The following is a 14,923-nucleotide window of genomic DNA, read 5'->3' on the forward strand; positions in this document are numbered from 1 at the left end:
AGCAGGGAGCCTGATGTGGGGCTCAATCCCAGGACCCTGAGATCAAGACCTGAGCCAAAGGCAGATGCTTAACCAACTAAGCCACCCAGGCTTCCCTAAAACAGGGCTTAACATGTATTAAGCACTACTTAGGTTTTAGTTATTATTATTAGTTTGATTATCTCCATCTCCCGGGACTGAGAAAAAGTAATGTGTGTCTTGGGTCCATTATATAGTAGATGTTTAATAACTAGTTGTTTTCCTTCCCTTGTGCCCTTCAATTACTCACTGAACTGTTAATTGGCCATGTACATAGAAAATGTGATATCACAAATATTACTCAGCTAATTTAATCAGCTATTCCATGTTTTTGCTTGGGGTATGTGTGTGTGTGTGTATGTGTCCATACTTAATAGGATTCGCAAGCTAGTTAGAGGCACCATCTCTTAGTCAAAATTCTTTTAGTTCATTTCCTTTCAGCAGGATAGATATCCATGCCCTTTTCACATACAAACATTTGTAAGCTAAGTCTTCATGATATTAGGATTCGAAGCTCTACTGTTTCCAGTTAGAAAACAGTGGATAAGGTACTTCTCTAAGTTTCAGTGTCCTCATCAGTTAAAGAGGAAAAATAATACTTCCATCCTAATTGGTCATGAGAACTAGAGGTTCATCATAGCAGCAATATCCAAAATGTATAATAAAGCACTTACTCTGTGCCAGGCACTGTTCTAAGTCTTGAATTTATTCAAAGGGCTTAGTGTGATGCCTCGCATTCCTAAGCATTAGCTCTTGTTAGTTCAAATCTGAAGAAGTAGGCGTGGCCATACAGGGGAAGGCATGAGCTCCAGGTTAGGAGTCTGAAGGTCTTGGTAGAGCTGGGGTTTGAATCCCATCAGTATGGCTCCAAAGTCCATGATCTTATGCCTCATGTGACTGCTGCCTGTCACCCTGGGACCTCTGTCCACCTATGTTTCAGTCAAACATCTCTTTGCCATGCACCAAAGTTCCTTTTTTCTCTTTTCAGGGGATCTCCTTCCCTTGGAATATATACCCACTACTTTGCGTATGTTGAAATCCTTCCCTTCTCCCAAGACTCTCCAAGCCTTGGAGCCAGTTTTTCCTGGTTACCCTCCTTGGACTCCCATGGCATTTGGGATAGGGGGAACTTGAGAACAGGAAGCTATTTAGGTAACAATGAGTCCCTTACTCTTCACTTTGGAGCCTCCCATTTAATTTGCACTCATGAAGTATTTATGGGACTGATAACTAATTATTTTGTAACCCAGGGTTTACCTCCTGCCCCTGGCTTGTAGAGTCTAGGGAAAGGTTAGGAACATGAACCCCACCATCATTACCTGGTCACTGTCCCAGGTGAAATCCACAGTAGCCCCTAACTCTGAGAGCTATCAGCCTCCTCTTCTATGTCCCATGACATAGTCTTCTTACCGCCTACCCCCTTTCCACCCCCAGAAGAGAGGAGGCTGGGCAACCTGTTGGAAGCTTCAAGCCTCCGCTAATGGGAACGACTGTTTGTAAAGGCCACAGGACCCTGATGGAAGGCATACACACATGCATGCATGCACATACACAGTCCTAAATTTTATTTTTTAATTTATTTATTTACGTGAGAGAGAGAGAGAGAGAGAGTGCATGCATGCACGTATGCAGGACCAGAAGGAGGGGCAGAGGCAGAAGCAGACTCCCCGCTGAGCAGGGAGCCTGACTCGGGGCTGCATCCCAGGACCCTGCGATCATGACCTGAGCTGAAGGCAGATGCTTAACTGACTGAGTCACCCAGTTGCCCCCACAGTTCTAAATTTTTAAACACTCTTTGAAACTTGGACTTGTTCAATACTGAGCTCACTGTGGGCCAGGTCTAGAAGAGAAAGACCTATACTGAGGTGTGCTAGGATGCTCAAGAGCTGCCTCCAATTAGGGTAAATTCTGCTTCTCTTAAATATAATTTTTGGGCACCTCTTTTTGCTTCATTCAAACTTTACACCATCCACTGTTCCATTCCTGGGGATTCATTAAATGGTTATAAGAGAAGGGGAGAGTTCTCATGTGAAGTGATTCCCAGTTCTTTGCAGGGCTCAGTGAATCCTTGTCTCCATTCCATTGTGCAGACTGTCCCCAGAGGCCTTGGGTCATAGTCCACCCATTTGGGTAGCCTGCTGCTTGGACTGTATGAGACCATTAGAAGAAATGGACATTTTAAATCCAGGCATTTAAACTGTAATCCTGCTAAATAATTTGTTTCCTGTTTTATATTGTTTGCATACAAGAGGGGGTGGAAAAAATCCAGAAATGTTTTCCAGTGCATTTCCTTCCTTCCACCCCCAATCCTGCTAAAGATACAGCATGCAGATTTCATGGTGGTAGGGTTATTCCCAAGTGCTAAATTTTTATTTACCCAGTTACTTTCCTGGTAGGAATGGCATCTTATACTTCCTATCACAACAGTGCGAGCAAGTGTTGGGTTCACAGAAGGTGCTCGGGATATTTACCAATTACATACTGATTTTGTACTCCAGTTCTGAGCTCTATGGGGAATGTAGTCAGATATTTTGGTCCACCTAAGAAGACCTCCACCTCCATTTTCTCTCCACCTTCCCATTTTTTATCTGCTGAAAGCCAGCTCTATCCTCACAACTGAAATTACCCTTTTGGTCATTGCCAAAAACTTTCATTCTGCCAAAGGAAGTTTGTGTGTGTGTGTGTGTGTGTGTGTGTGTGTGTGTGGTCATGAATCTCTCTTAAAGGCATCTGAAGCTTCCAAGCATCCATTTGTTGAGTCCTTGTCCTTGATGACATTTTCCTGATTCTTCTCTCTACATCTTCTTTTCCTATTGGGCCCCTAGTTTGACTCTAGATTTTGTCCTCAATCTTCTTTTTTCCTACGCTTTCTTTTGTTGAGGTCATTCTTTCTTTTAGCTTCATCTCTTACTCCTCTGTAGATGACTCCCCCAAATACAACTCTGGTGCTGTTTCATCTTTTCTGTGCCCCAGCTCGTGTTTCCAACTCCCACATCAACTGACACCCACACTTCAGTGACTCACATTTAATCACAAATTTAAAATCTCCAATGGTGGGTCTAGTATTTTGCCTACCCCAATCTCCTTTCTCTTCTCCGTGATTCCATCTCTGTTGGTTAAAAATTTCTGACACACAGAAATACAAATTAAGTGGTTATGACTGATCTCTCTCTTTATGCCATCTCTTAGACCCAGTCAGTCATATATGTCCCCCAAGAAAACATGCCTTGAATTTGCTTCCGTTCCCCTGCCAACACTCAGCCTGGCTCTAGCACTTGCCTTGCTGTCCATCTCAGTGACAGGCTCTCTCAGCCTCCCCCTCTTCCTCCTGCCTCTCCCACGCCTGTTCTTTTCACTCTTGCCCTGGCTAAGGTGGCCCATCACATTCCACCTCCAAACATGAGGGTGGTCCCTCCTGCCTGTTCTCAACTATATGCCCCGTGACTCCCAAGCCCCTCCCTCTGTATCCTCTGTGATGAATGTATTAAATCCTCAAATCAGTAATGAGTGCCTCCCACCCACCAGGCACTCAGGCCACGGTGGTGCAGTAAAATCAGCAGACCAGATCTGTTCCCAGCCCTCCTGGGGCTGTAGTTTCCTGAGCGAGTGAGCTCACTCCATGCCTTTCCACCTCTGCCTTCAAAAGGCCAGCTTGTCTCACCTCCTCCTCAAAGCTGCCTTCAGCCTCTTCAACCCACAGGGATGAATCCCTTTTCAGAATTCTTACTCTTCTTGCTGTGAATACCCCTTTAGTCATTCTCCAATATTTTCATGTACGTTAGTCTTAACCCCTTACTTGGATTGTAATATCTTTGAGGTCTGCTCTTATTTTATTTTTACTTTTTTGCTATTCTATTTCCAATGTTGGTCATGTATTATTTGTCATTGTTGTAGTGATATTCATAGTAATTACTACTAGTCTGCAATTATATGTAATTAAGCTATAATTAAAATAATACAATGAACCTGGTGTGGCAGACAGAGCTTTACGTGCATTTGCTTATGTAATGAATGGCTATTCCATACATACTTAATTGACTTAAAATTTTTAACTCAGTGTCCCCCAGCTGTGGGTCTCAGGAAAGTCACTCCTGAGATTCAGGTTCTTCACCTGCAGTACTGGAAGCTGGATGCCTTTGTGTTTTGTTTTGTTTTTCTTTTTTCCATACATAACTGGATGGATGCCTTCTTTTCAAGATTCTTTCCACTTCCAACCCAGTGGTTCAATTCAATTTCAATGCACTTTTTTCTAGGGAATCTTTACTGTGTTTTCTGCAAAGATTTTTTGCTTAGGAAATATAAAGCAAATATGCCACAGTCCCTGCCCTCCAAAGTTTTTACCATCCATTGTAATAACAGGAAGCCATGGGTGTCTGAGGGATAGAGAATGAGGGAGCTAATTACATCACTAGGAGAAAGTGAGAGTTGCTTCTAATTAAAAGCTTCCTGAAGGAGGAGAGATTTCCGTCCAGTTGAAAGAGGCAGTTGATGGAGTGGGAGTTTGGAGGCCCCTCTTGGCAGAACTGGTGGGCAAAGCAGCTCTTCAGTGATGAACCAGAACAGGGCTGTGTTTAGAACCAACCAACCAGACACTTTGTTGTGTGCTAAATTTAGCAGGTGACCACACTGATGTTGCTACAAAATATAACAGGAGAATCACAACTGCATCACAAAGTTCTGTGGATCTCAGAGGGGTTAGCCATTTCGGTATTCGAGATGCATCCTCAGATTAAAACCACTTAGTTTGACCTCCCCACATGCGGAGGCCCATAAGCTACAGGGGAACATCTGTTCCATTGGTGCTACATCTGGACTCCTGTCACAATATAATATAATTAATTACCATTACAATCAGCTAATAGTAGTGTTCAATGTTAATATTTACGTTTCTCCTCATTTCAGAGGGAACTGAAGCAGTTTGCAAATATATTCACATGCCAGAAGACAAAAATACAAGAGATGGAGAATGAGAAAACAAAAGTGAGGCCAGTAGAAAAGCTAAATGCTCCAAAGTTCTAAATACTGTACCAGACATAGGCTGTGTAACTGGGGCTCAGCATCTTAGCTACCAAGCATTTTTCCCCAAAGAAAGTTTTCATTTTTATTATAATAATGTGGCATCTTAGAGATTCTAAGCTTATATTCGGAGATTTATTCTTTTTGATCCAAAAGATTTTATGCACACAAGATGATGCTAGGTGCTTTCTTTCATGTTGACTGCTCTTTATTTATGTTAAAGGTTTTTTGTTTTCTTTTTTAACTTATTTGAGAAAGAGTTAGTGTGAGTGAGAGCATAAGCAGGAGGAGGGTCAGAGAGAGAAGCAGAACCCCGCTGAGTGGGGAACCCGATGGGGTGCTCGATCCTGGGACTCCAGAAGCATGACCTGAAGAGAGCCACCCAACAGACTGAGCCACCCAGGTGCCCCTTGACTGCTGTTTAAAAATGAACGCACAAGAAGCAAAAGCTTTTGTGACTTAATGAAAAGGCTTTTTAAAAAAAATATTTGATCTATTCATTTGAGAGAGAGAGAGAGAGCATGAGAGTGGAGAAGGTCAGAGGGAGAAGCAGACTCCTCATGGAGCTGGGAACCCGATGTGGGACTCGATCCCGGGAGTCCAGGATCATGACCTGAGCCAAAGCAGTCGCTTAACCAACTGAGCCACCCAGGCACCCTGAAAAGGCTTTTTGACTGAGTTTCTGTGGCTGTGGGGCTAACATACCAGTGATGTTACTGAGGGGAAACATCAGGATTTCCTCCAGTGAGAAAACATAGATGTCCTTTTTTGCTTCATTCTAGAAGCTTCTCTGACAACGCACCTCACCTACAAACACTTCCTCCCAAAGCATGCTTTCAGCAGTTTGTGCCCTCTGAGGAGGGCCATCTGCCCAGAGCCACCAGGGACTTCACGCAGTAACAGCAGAGCCCCGAGTGCAGGCCGCAAGCCCCCCATGCCTGGTGTGAGCTGGCTTTGTTTTGATTGACAGTGTGAAGCAGCATGAGCGCTACGGGCAGCTGACCCTTGCCAACTCCACGGCGGCCGACACGGGCGAGTTTAGCTGCTGGGGGCAGCTCTGCCAGGGCTACGTCTGCAGGAGGGATGAGACGAAGACAGGCTCCACCTACATCTTTTTTACAGGTAAACTGTTTGGGGTGTTGGTGGGGTTCTTGAGAGTGCCGGACGTGGCCCAGAGTTAATGGTTCCAAATATCTAATAATGACAATGACAGCTCTCCCTGGTGGCCAGGCTCTGTCGGGTTATGTCAGTTATTTCATGGAAGTCTCACAAGAACCCTCCAGAGTAAGTTCTGAGATCATTTCTGTGGCTTTCATGGGCAAGTAGAGGTTTAGAGAGATGAAATATGTCCTTAAGGTCATACCGATTAAGTGGAGGAACCAGGAGTTGAACCCAGTCAGATTCCAGAGTCTGTACCTGCCATGTCCAATATGGCAGCCACTAAATATGTGTGACTATTTATTATTGTTACTATTTTTTTGAGAGTGAGAGAGAGCACATGGGCACACGCTGGGGAGTAGGCTGGAAGAGCAGAGGGAGAAGGAGGGAGAGTATCTTAGGCAGGCTCCATGCCTAGCGCTCATTCTCACCACCCCGAGATGGGGACCTGAGCCGAAATCAAGAGTCTGTTGCTTAACCAGCTGAGCCACACAGGCCTCCCTGTGTGTGGCGGGTTTTATTTAGATAGAAATTATTTAAAATTAAACAATTTAAAACTCAATTTCTGAGCAACCCTTGCTGGGTTTCAAGGGCTCCTTGGCCACACGTGGCTGGTGGCTCTCCTCGTGGCCACTGCAGACAGAGAACATGGCCATCACTGCCCACAGTGCGACTGGACAGCATCGCTACAGACTCTTGGTCATTGTGCTCTCAGGACCCATTATGAGCTCCTTTCTAGAGCCTCCCTAGTCGGAAAAAGCTTAGCTACAGCCTCCCCACCCCCACCTTTGTTCTTAGTACTGTGAGCTGAAGTTTTGGGGGCAAGATTCCCAAAGGTCGTGGCCTGTGTGGTCCAGCCCCCTCCCTGTGCTAAGTGAAGTGCCTGAAAGTATGTGGGTCAGAGGAAACTTCTTCTCTGAGCAGCGTTGGCTACATTCTGCCAGCTGAAACTTGCTCTTGGGGAAAGAGGCATTGTCATATAGCCTGCCGGTCTCTCTTCAGCAGGTTCAGAGGGGAGCACAGCTTCCAGGCATCTTAGAATGCCAACCCCTGGTGCTGGCGTTGGCTTTGGCATTTCCGGTGAAGCCAGAATGCTTCCTTCCTGTCTAGGCTGGGGCTTTCTTGAGGGCTGTCTACATCCTGAACCCTTCCACGTTTCAGACTCACGCTGGCTTAGTCGCTATGACTCGGATGATCCTAAATCCTGGACATTTGTGAGTGTTTTAGCAAAATCTCACATGTTCTCCCATCCAACCCCCCCCCCCCATAGCTCCTCTCCGGTGAGAAGACTCAGGAGCACGTGCTCTGTGATTCTGGAGTCACACGGGTGTCATTATCACCACACCCTCAGGAAATAAGGCGAAGCTACTTTACCATCTCTTGTAGAAATTATGATGCTGACACTGAGGCTTGAAAGGGCAAGGTGACTTGTTCAGTGTTCCATGCCTGGTAGTGAGGAGAAAGAGTCCACTCCTGGTCTTCTGACCTAGGATCTCCTGTTCTTACTGCCTTGATCCATTTCTAGGAGGGGGTGATGGGTAGCTTGATAAACAGGCAGACAGACACTAGCTAGCATAACTGGTGTTGGCAGGAGAATTGCTAACAGTTGTTCACAGGTAATCCCTTGTGATCCTCATTCTGGAATGTGCTACACAGAATTGCCCACATGCCCTTAGCTCCTGTTATTCTGGACAAGAACTGATAACTATATTTCAGATGGCAGAATGAGGATATCCTGCCATGACTGGCACTACCACATCTTCCTAAAATATTGGGTTTTGAGTTGAGATTTTGAACTGAAGACCTCCCTTGAACAGAACATCGCATAAGGGTTAAGGGCTCTCTTTGAGTTTTGAAGCTGGGTCCTCATTCCTAATTTATGGGATGCTCTCTAGTGAGTCACAGGAAGGCTGAAATATTTACTTCAACTTTAAAGAAACCTGGATCAAAAAGGGACATGACCTAATGTATTGTATCATTTTCGCTTAATGCCACGCCAAGAGGCCAATTGGATTTTCAGTACAAGGTTTAGCATTTATCTTTTCAGGCATGGTGGGTTTGTAAAACCAAGATGAGCTGTTACGGAAGCTGAGCGTCCCGCGGCTGGCTCTGATTCTTCCAGAACATATGTTTCCCCACTACCCACATAGAGAAACGTCTGGCATTTGTTATGTTTGTATGTTTCCCAGAGTTTGATTGCAAACACTGAAGCCTCTTTCTGGCTATTGTTCATTTGTGCAATTTTTGATTAAGTCACTGTCACATGTATTTGATCTTTATGGGGGGACACTATCAGAGGGCTTTTTCCCCCCCCTAACTTCTTATTCAAGTATAATACCTACAAAGAAAAGTACACAAAGTATTAGTATACAGCTCAATAAATTATCCTCAAATGAATATATGCATGTAACTTAGCAGTAGAGTTTTGTCATAGCAAAGTCTTGGGCACCAATTACATGTATAGTAAAGCAACATTCATGAGCATCTTGCTAAATCTGGAGTTTGTTGAAATTTTGATTTTAATTTATAGCCTCTTTATTTAATTCTTAGAAATCTGAATTTCTACGTATTTGGTTTTCTTTTTTTCTTTTATTTATTTATTTTTGAAGATTTTATTTACTTGTTTGACAGGGATCACAAGTAGGCAGAGAGGCAAGCAGAGAGAGAGAGAGAGAGAGAGAGAGAGAGAGAGAGGAGGAAGCAGGCTCCCCGCCGAGCAGAGAACCCAATGCAGGACTTGATCCCAGGACTCTGAGATCATGACCTGAGCTGAAGGCAGAGGCTTAACCCACTGAGCCACCCAGGCACCCCTTCTTTTTTTTTTTTTTTTCTTTTCAAAGATTTTATTTATTTATTTGACAGAGATCACAAGTAGGCAGAGAGGCAGGCAGAGAGAGAGGAGGAAGCAGGCTCCCTGCTCATCAGAGAGCCCGATGCAGGGCTCGATCCCAGGACCCTGGGATCATGACCTGAACCGAAGGCAGAGGCTTTAACCCACTGAGCCACCCAGGTGCCCCCATGTTTAGTTTTCTTAAAGTAATGCTTGCCATCCACTTGAGTAGCTACAACCATGTTTGCAGGGGTCATATGTAACCTAAAATTTTTAAAATGAACTTCAGCAAAGTTTTTGCTGTTGCTGTTGGTAGATGGGATCCACTAATTACAAATATGTTTTTTCTGTTTATTAAAGCAACTGGTGTGGTCACTTTTTCAAAGACTGTTTTATAATACAAGAAGTAAGGTCACATTTTTTGTTTGGGACTTTGGACTCTTCGCTCATTCTCTTGGCTTTGCTTATACATTCAGTTTCCTCTATAAAACCTTTAAAGCAAGGTGGCTTCTAAATCTTACAGACAGAAATTTTCCTTGAAGGCCTTTAATCAAAAGCTATCTTTACTATTCCGAATTCTTCTCTCTGCAAACAGGGATGTGGAAGCACAGAGATTAAGTTGACATATCCAAGGCCATATAGACTTAACTCTGTGTGAGCTTGTGGGTTTTAGATACAATATTGACTAAGGTGCCCCTTCACTAAGCCTGGAAGTCAGTTAATAATTATTAAGATGGTGGCAAAAATCCCCCAGCATGATAGAAATTCTTAGAAAAGATAGAGTCTTAACTGAGCCATGACATAGTCCCTCTTGATCTCAGAGGCAGAGAAGGCCTCCATGTCAGTGAAGTTGGCACTCATGGCCAAAGAACTTTTGGCCCATGAAGACATTTAGTGTATATAGGAATTCTGTCCCCAACGTAAAATATCAGATGACTATGGCACAAAGAGGGTTAGGAAGGAGAAGCCAAGAATAATTATTTGTTTCAGGAACATGGTGGGGAAAATCATGGGCAAAAATAAATTTTTATTTTTAAAGAACATGGGAAAAATTTTAAGTTCAAAGATTTCCCTTAGCAATCACCATAATGTTCTCTCAAAGAATCATCCAGAAAACAAAGGATTTAATGTGCCACACCAAAAACAAAACCCTAAACCATAGTCCCTTGACTATCCCAAGGAATGGATGTATGGGCAAGCCAGTCCTTGTTTCTCTCATTACTGTAAGATCAAATGCCATCATCTAGAACTTAACATACAGGGAGAGTGAGGTCAGGGCAAACAAATAGGAGGACATGAGAAACTGACTGAATTCCCCAGCCTAGTGTTGGACGAGCAGAGCTTAGAACCTGAGACTAGTGGTTTCCTTGTCTGTCCTTACTTAATTCTCTTTCCATTGACCTTGGCAGGAATGAGGTCGTCTGGGCTGTAAGGACAGGTGAGGAGGCCAGCATCCTTGCTAGGCCGGACCTTTCAGAGACTCTGCTGTGCTGGGGAACCATTCTCAATGGGCAGTTACAAGCATAGGCTTTGGGGCTAACTTCTCCAGAGACACAGCAGATTTTTCACAAGTCTTAAAATTAGTTTTTTTTTTTTTTTTTTTAAAGATTTTACTTATTTATTTGGGAGAGAGAATGAGAGAGAAAGCATGAGTGGAGAGGGGTCAGCAGGAGAAGCAGACTCCCTGCTGAGCAGGGAGCCTGATGTGGGACTTGATCCCAGGACTCCAGGATCATGACCTGAGCTGAAGACACTTGCTTAACCAACTAAGCCATCTTGGTGCCCTTAAAATTCTCTTAACATAAGGAAATCCATGTCCTTCCCTGCTTTCTCAGTGGACTAATTCATGAGCCTGATTTGGGCTTGACCTAAATTTTTTTTTTGTTTGTTTCCTTTAAGGAGATGGGAAGTGAAATCTTTTTTACGAGAAAAGGAAAAGCATTTAAAAATAGCTTTTTCTACGCATAAGGAGTGTCTGAATATCTTGCCAGTTCCCTCTCTGTGTCCCGAGAATGTAAAAATCCTTAAGGAACTCTTACCTTTTTTCCCCAGAATTAATAAATCTCTAATCTTTCCCTTTGCAGAGAAAGGAGAACTCTTTGTACCTTCTCCCAGTTACTTTGATGTTGTCTATCTGAACCCGGACAGGCAGGCTGTGGTTCCTTGTCGAGTGACTGTCTTGTCGGCCAAAGTCACCCTCCACAGGGAGTTCCCTGCCAAGGAAATCCCAGCCAATGGAACAGACATTGTTTATGATGTGAAGAGAGGCTTTGTGTATCTGCAACCTCATGCCGACCACCAGGGGGCGGTCTACTGCAAGGCGGAGGCTGGGGGCAAGTCTCAGCTCTCAGTCAAGTACCAACTGCTCTATGTGGAAGGTAAGGCTGCCTCTACCACGGCCTAGAGTTTAACCTCTGCCAGTAGCCAGTGTCCGGTATTGATGTTCCCAGCTACGGATGGAAATCAGGAGGCACAGAATGCTGTTCTTAAAGTCTCCCCTACTGTACCGCCATTTCTAGAATTGCCCGTGAACTGACCCAACCCCTTCACTCCCGTCATCCACTGCTCCCTCTGGTCCTACTTCTGTGTAGGACCATCAGCCATTCTCCAGTATTTCCACCTGCTTAGAACATCCTCTCTGGTGAGAACATCCTCTTTGTTGTATCCAAAATCCGTGGTCTCCTAAGGGCACCATCGCTCCCCAACTCAAGGTCAGGTTCTTCCTGGGCTTATTCCGGCTTCCTGATGCTCCCGTCCTCTGTTAGGAGCCTCAGCTCCCCTGGGCATTATGGCTCCACCAGCTTTCTCTTTTCCTTTCCAGTCATTCCCTTTGTTGGCTCCTTGTCTCACTTTCTGTGACGTCAGCTGCAGTTCATTGGGCCTGCTTCCCTCACCACTTCATCTCCTCCACCTCAGGCACCCCTCCTTGGGCTGCAACTTCAGCCTGTCCTCAGCTACCGCTGCTTCAACTGGAGAATCACTCACTGAATCCGACCTGCATCTCCACGCACAGCCTCACCCCTGCTCAACTACTGCTCCATGTTCCGTGACTCCTCTGTGCCTGTCCTCACCTCCACCCTCCTGCCCAAATTCTCCAGTGCCCTCCTGCCCTCCCCACCCTCCCAGCTTGGGGTCCAGGGCCTCACACTGCTATGCTCTCTGTGGTGCCCTCAACTCCTTGCCCACCTGTTCCCTCACTGCCAGGGAAATACCGCCCTAGAGAACATGACTCTACCCTTTCTCCATGACAAGAGCTACTGGAAAATCCCATGGATGGGTAAATTCAGTCTCTTCCAGCTGATCTCACTTCCTACCTCTTGACACAACTGAAGTATCCTCAAATCTCTCCATTAGAAATGGAAGTATTTTTCTAATGTGATCATTTTAATGAGGAGTTTCAATTCAGTGGATTTATATATGAAATACCTTTTTCTTCACTTCCTTCAACTCTGCTGTGTTAAAAACCTGCTTTCCTAAGGTTAGCGAAGTCCATTAATGATATCTCAGTCTACTCTACATCCAACGGGCACTTTGGGTTAGTAAGACAGTCTCATTCCTGTCTCTAACACTGTTCATTTACAATCATTAACTCCACACTTGACCTGACACCCGCTCCTGCTCTGTCCACCAGCATGCGGGCAGCACTGGTGACGCCATCATCTTGGAGTGGGGGTTTGTAGTGGTGGAGGGAGACAGTCTACCTCTCCTCCTCTCCTCTCCCTGCTCTGGTGCTGGCCTTGGAGGAGAGAGCCTGCAGCCCAGAGACATTTGTTTCTTGGTGGTATTTACTGACCTGGCTTATTATGGAACCCAGTGCGACAGATGGTGGCTCCGAGGTCTTGCCATGGGATGATAAAGAATTTACCCCTAAGTAGCCCCTGCAGTGAATACACCTGTGTCAGACTCAGCCCCACCCTCCTTTTGGACCCTCAGCTAAAGGCCTCTGCTCTTCTCATGCACCTCTTTGCCCTGATCCACAGTGTGGTCTTGGAAAGGATATAGTCCTTGATGTCTCTGTGTCCTTCTGTTCCCCTGGCTCTGGAGCATGTAATAATGAGGAGCTGACAGCAGGGACACAGTCTGGGTCTCCCGTGCCCCTAGCAGCTCCCATGTACCATCATTCCCAGTGCTCTCCAGCTCTGGGCTGGTGGCACAGGCACAGCCAACAAGCAGATCTTCTGCAGAATAATGTGGTGTCCTCTTCCTTTAACAAGTGATACTCTTGGGGCTCCCTCTCCTGACTTCCGGGACCAAAAGCACCCCCTTGCCAGCCCCTTTAGGGGAGTGGAAGAAATGGTTCCTTTTCATGTACTATAGTCCTTCAACAGGGACTTGTCTCTGTTGAAGGACTATAGGAACTCTTCTGTGCCTGGGGTGAGTGGTCTGTGTGTTGGGGGTCAGGGGAATCCTTCTGCAATGCTGCTGCTTAAGCAGCCCTGGAGAGGCATGAGTGGCCCCAACAACAAGCAGTTCTCCGAGATGAGAATTTGGATACCTTCATGCCTCTGGTTTCAGCCCTGGGACTTACTCAGTAAGCCATGCCCCCCCAGTAACGCTGCTGCTGAGTAACTTTCAGAACTTCCTTGACCAGCCTCAGCCCTCGGCTAAGGTCTTCTCTCTTTCCCCGTCACAGCTAAATACCCTGAAAGAGGTATTTATCTATCTCCCTAGTATCCCACCAAATGAGCTCTTGCTAAAGGCCTCGGGACTCCCAGGACATCAAATCCAGTAGATAAGTTTCTGTCTTCATCCTATTAGATTCTGCCACACCTACGTGAAATGCCTCTTCTTCGGCTTCAAGTTTTCCTACCTTACCCCCACTTTCTTATTCTGCTTTGTCAGCATTTTGCCTCTCCCAGCTTGTCAATGTTGGAGGTCCATGGGACAGCCTTCTTTCTCCCGCCTCGCTGTCCTGCTGGCCAGCCTCAGCCATAGCCACGCTCTGCTTCCTGTCTGCTCACTGCTAGCTCCCAAGTGCATATGTGTGGCCCAGATTTGCGAATGACAGCTTCAGGTCTGTCTGCACTTGGACGCCTCATGGGCCCTGCCTTGAACTCCGGTCTTCCTCCAGGGTCTGGTTCGGTCGGCTTTCCCGGCCTCAGTGATGGTGATACCATCACCCACGTGCTGGCTCCGGACTGGGAGTCAACCTGACAGCCCTGTCTCCTCCCTCCCAGGCCTTTTCACCTTTCCATCAAATCATTTTCTTTTCTTTTTTTTTTTTTTAAAGATTTTTTTTATTTATTTGACAGAGAGTTTACAAGTAGGCAGAGAGGCAGACAGAGAGAGAGAGAGGGAAGCAGGCTCCCTGCTGAGCAGAGAGCCCGATATGGGACTGGATCCCAGGACCCTGAGGTCATGACCTGAGCTGGCAGCTTAACCCACTGAGCCACGCAGGCGCCCATCAAATCATTTTCACATCATCTTTTCGTGCCCTATTTCTCCCTATCCTCACTGGAAAAAAAAAAACAATCAAACTATTGAACTTCTCTTCCGGGGACTAATGCAACTCTTTTCAATGGTTTCCCCCTTTGCTTTCTTCATCTTCCATACCATAGATGACTATAATTACAATTAAGACCACTTAGTAGGTGCCCACGTTTCTTAGACCTCTAGTCAGAATCTTGCAGGTGGACTGAAGGGCCTTGCCGGACCGGCCCCTGCCCCCCTCCCCAGCCTGCAGCCTGCCTGGCCTTCATCCACCCCACGGCGGGGGCTCCACACACTGGGATTCCCCAGCCTGCAGCTGCCTCCCTGCTTCTCCCTCCGCGCCTGATAAGCGCAGCCGTCAGATTTTAGTTCTAACATTGTTCCCTCAAGCAAGGAAGCCCTTCTTGCTCTGCAGACTATTCTGAGCTTCTAGAAGATGCTGGGCTTCTCCTTCACAGTTCCTAACAGAAC

At 45.8% G+C, this 14,923-nt stretch overlaps 1 protein-coding gene across 1 annotated transcript in view; it reads left to right on the forward strand.

Annotated features, from left to right (window-relative positions):
• The window catches only part of PDGFRL (platelet derived growth factor receptor like), a 68,160-nt gene that overhangs the window by 50,292 nt on the left and 2,945 nt on the right, over positions 1 to 14,923 (forward strand). Inside the window, exons 3-4 of the mRNA XM_059384393.1 lie at positions 6,005 to 6,156; positions 11,107 to 11,400. Coding sequence (XP_059240376.1) covers positions 6,005 to 6,156; positions 11,107 to 11,400 — 446 coding nt within the window. The remainder of the gene's footprint in view (positions 1 to 6,004; positions 6,157 to 11,106; positions 11,401 to 14,923) is intronic.

This window comes from Mustela nigripes, chromosome 18, assembly GCF_022355385.1.
Source record: "Mustela nigripes isolate SB6536 chromosome 18, MUSNIG.SB6536, whole genome shotgun sequence".
Taxonomy (NCBI): domain Eukaryota; kingdom Metazoa; phylum Chordata; class Mammalia; order Carnivora; family Mustelidae; genus Mustela; species Mustela nigripes.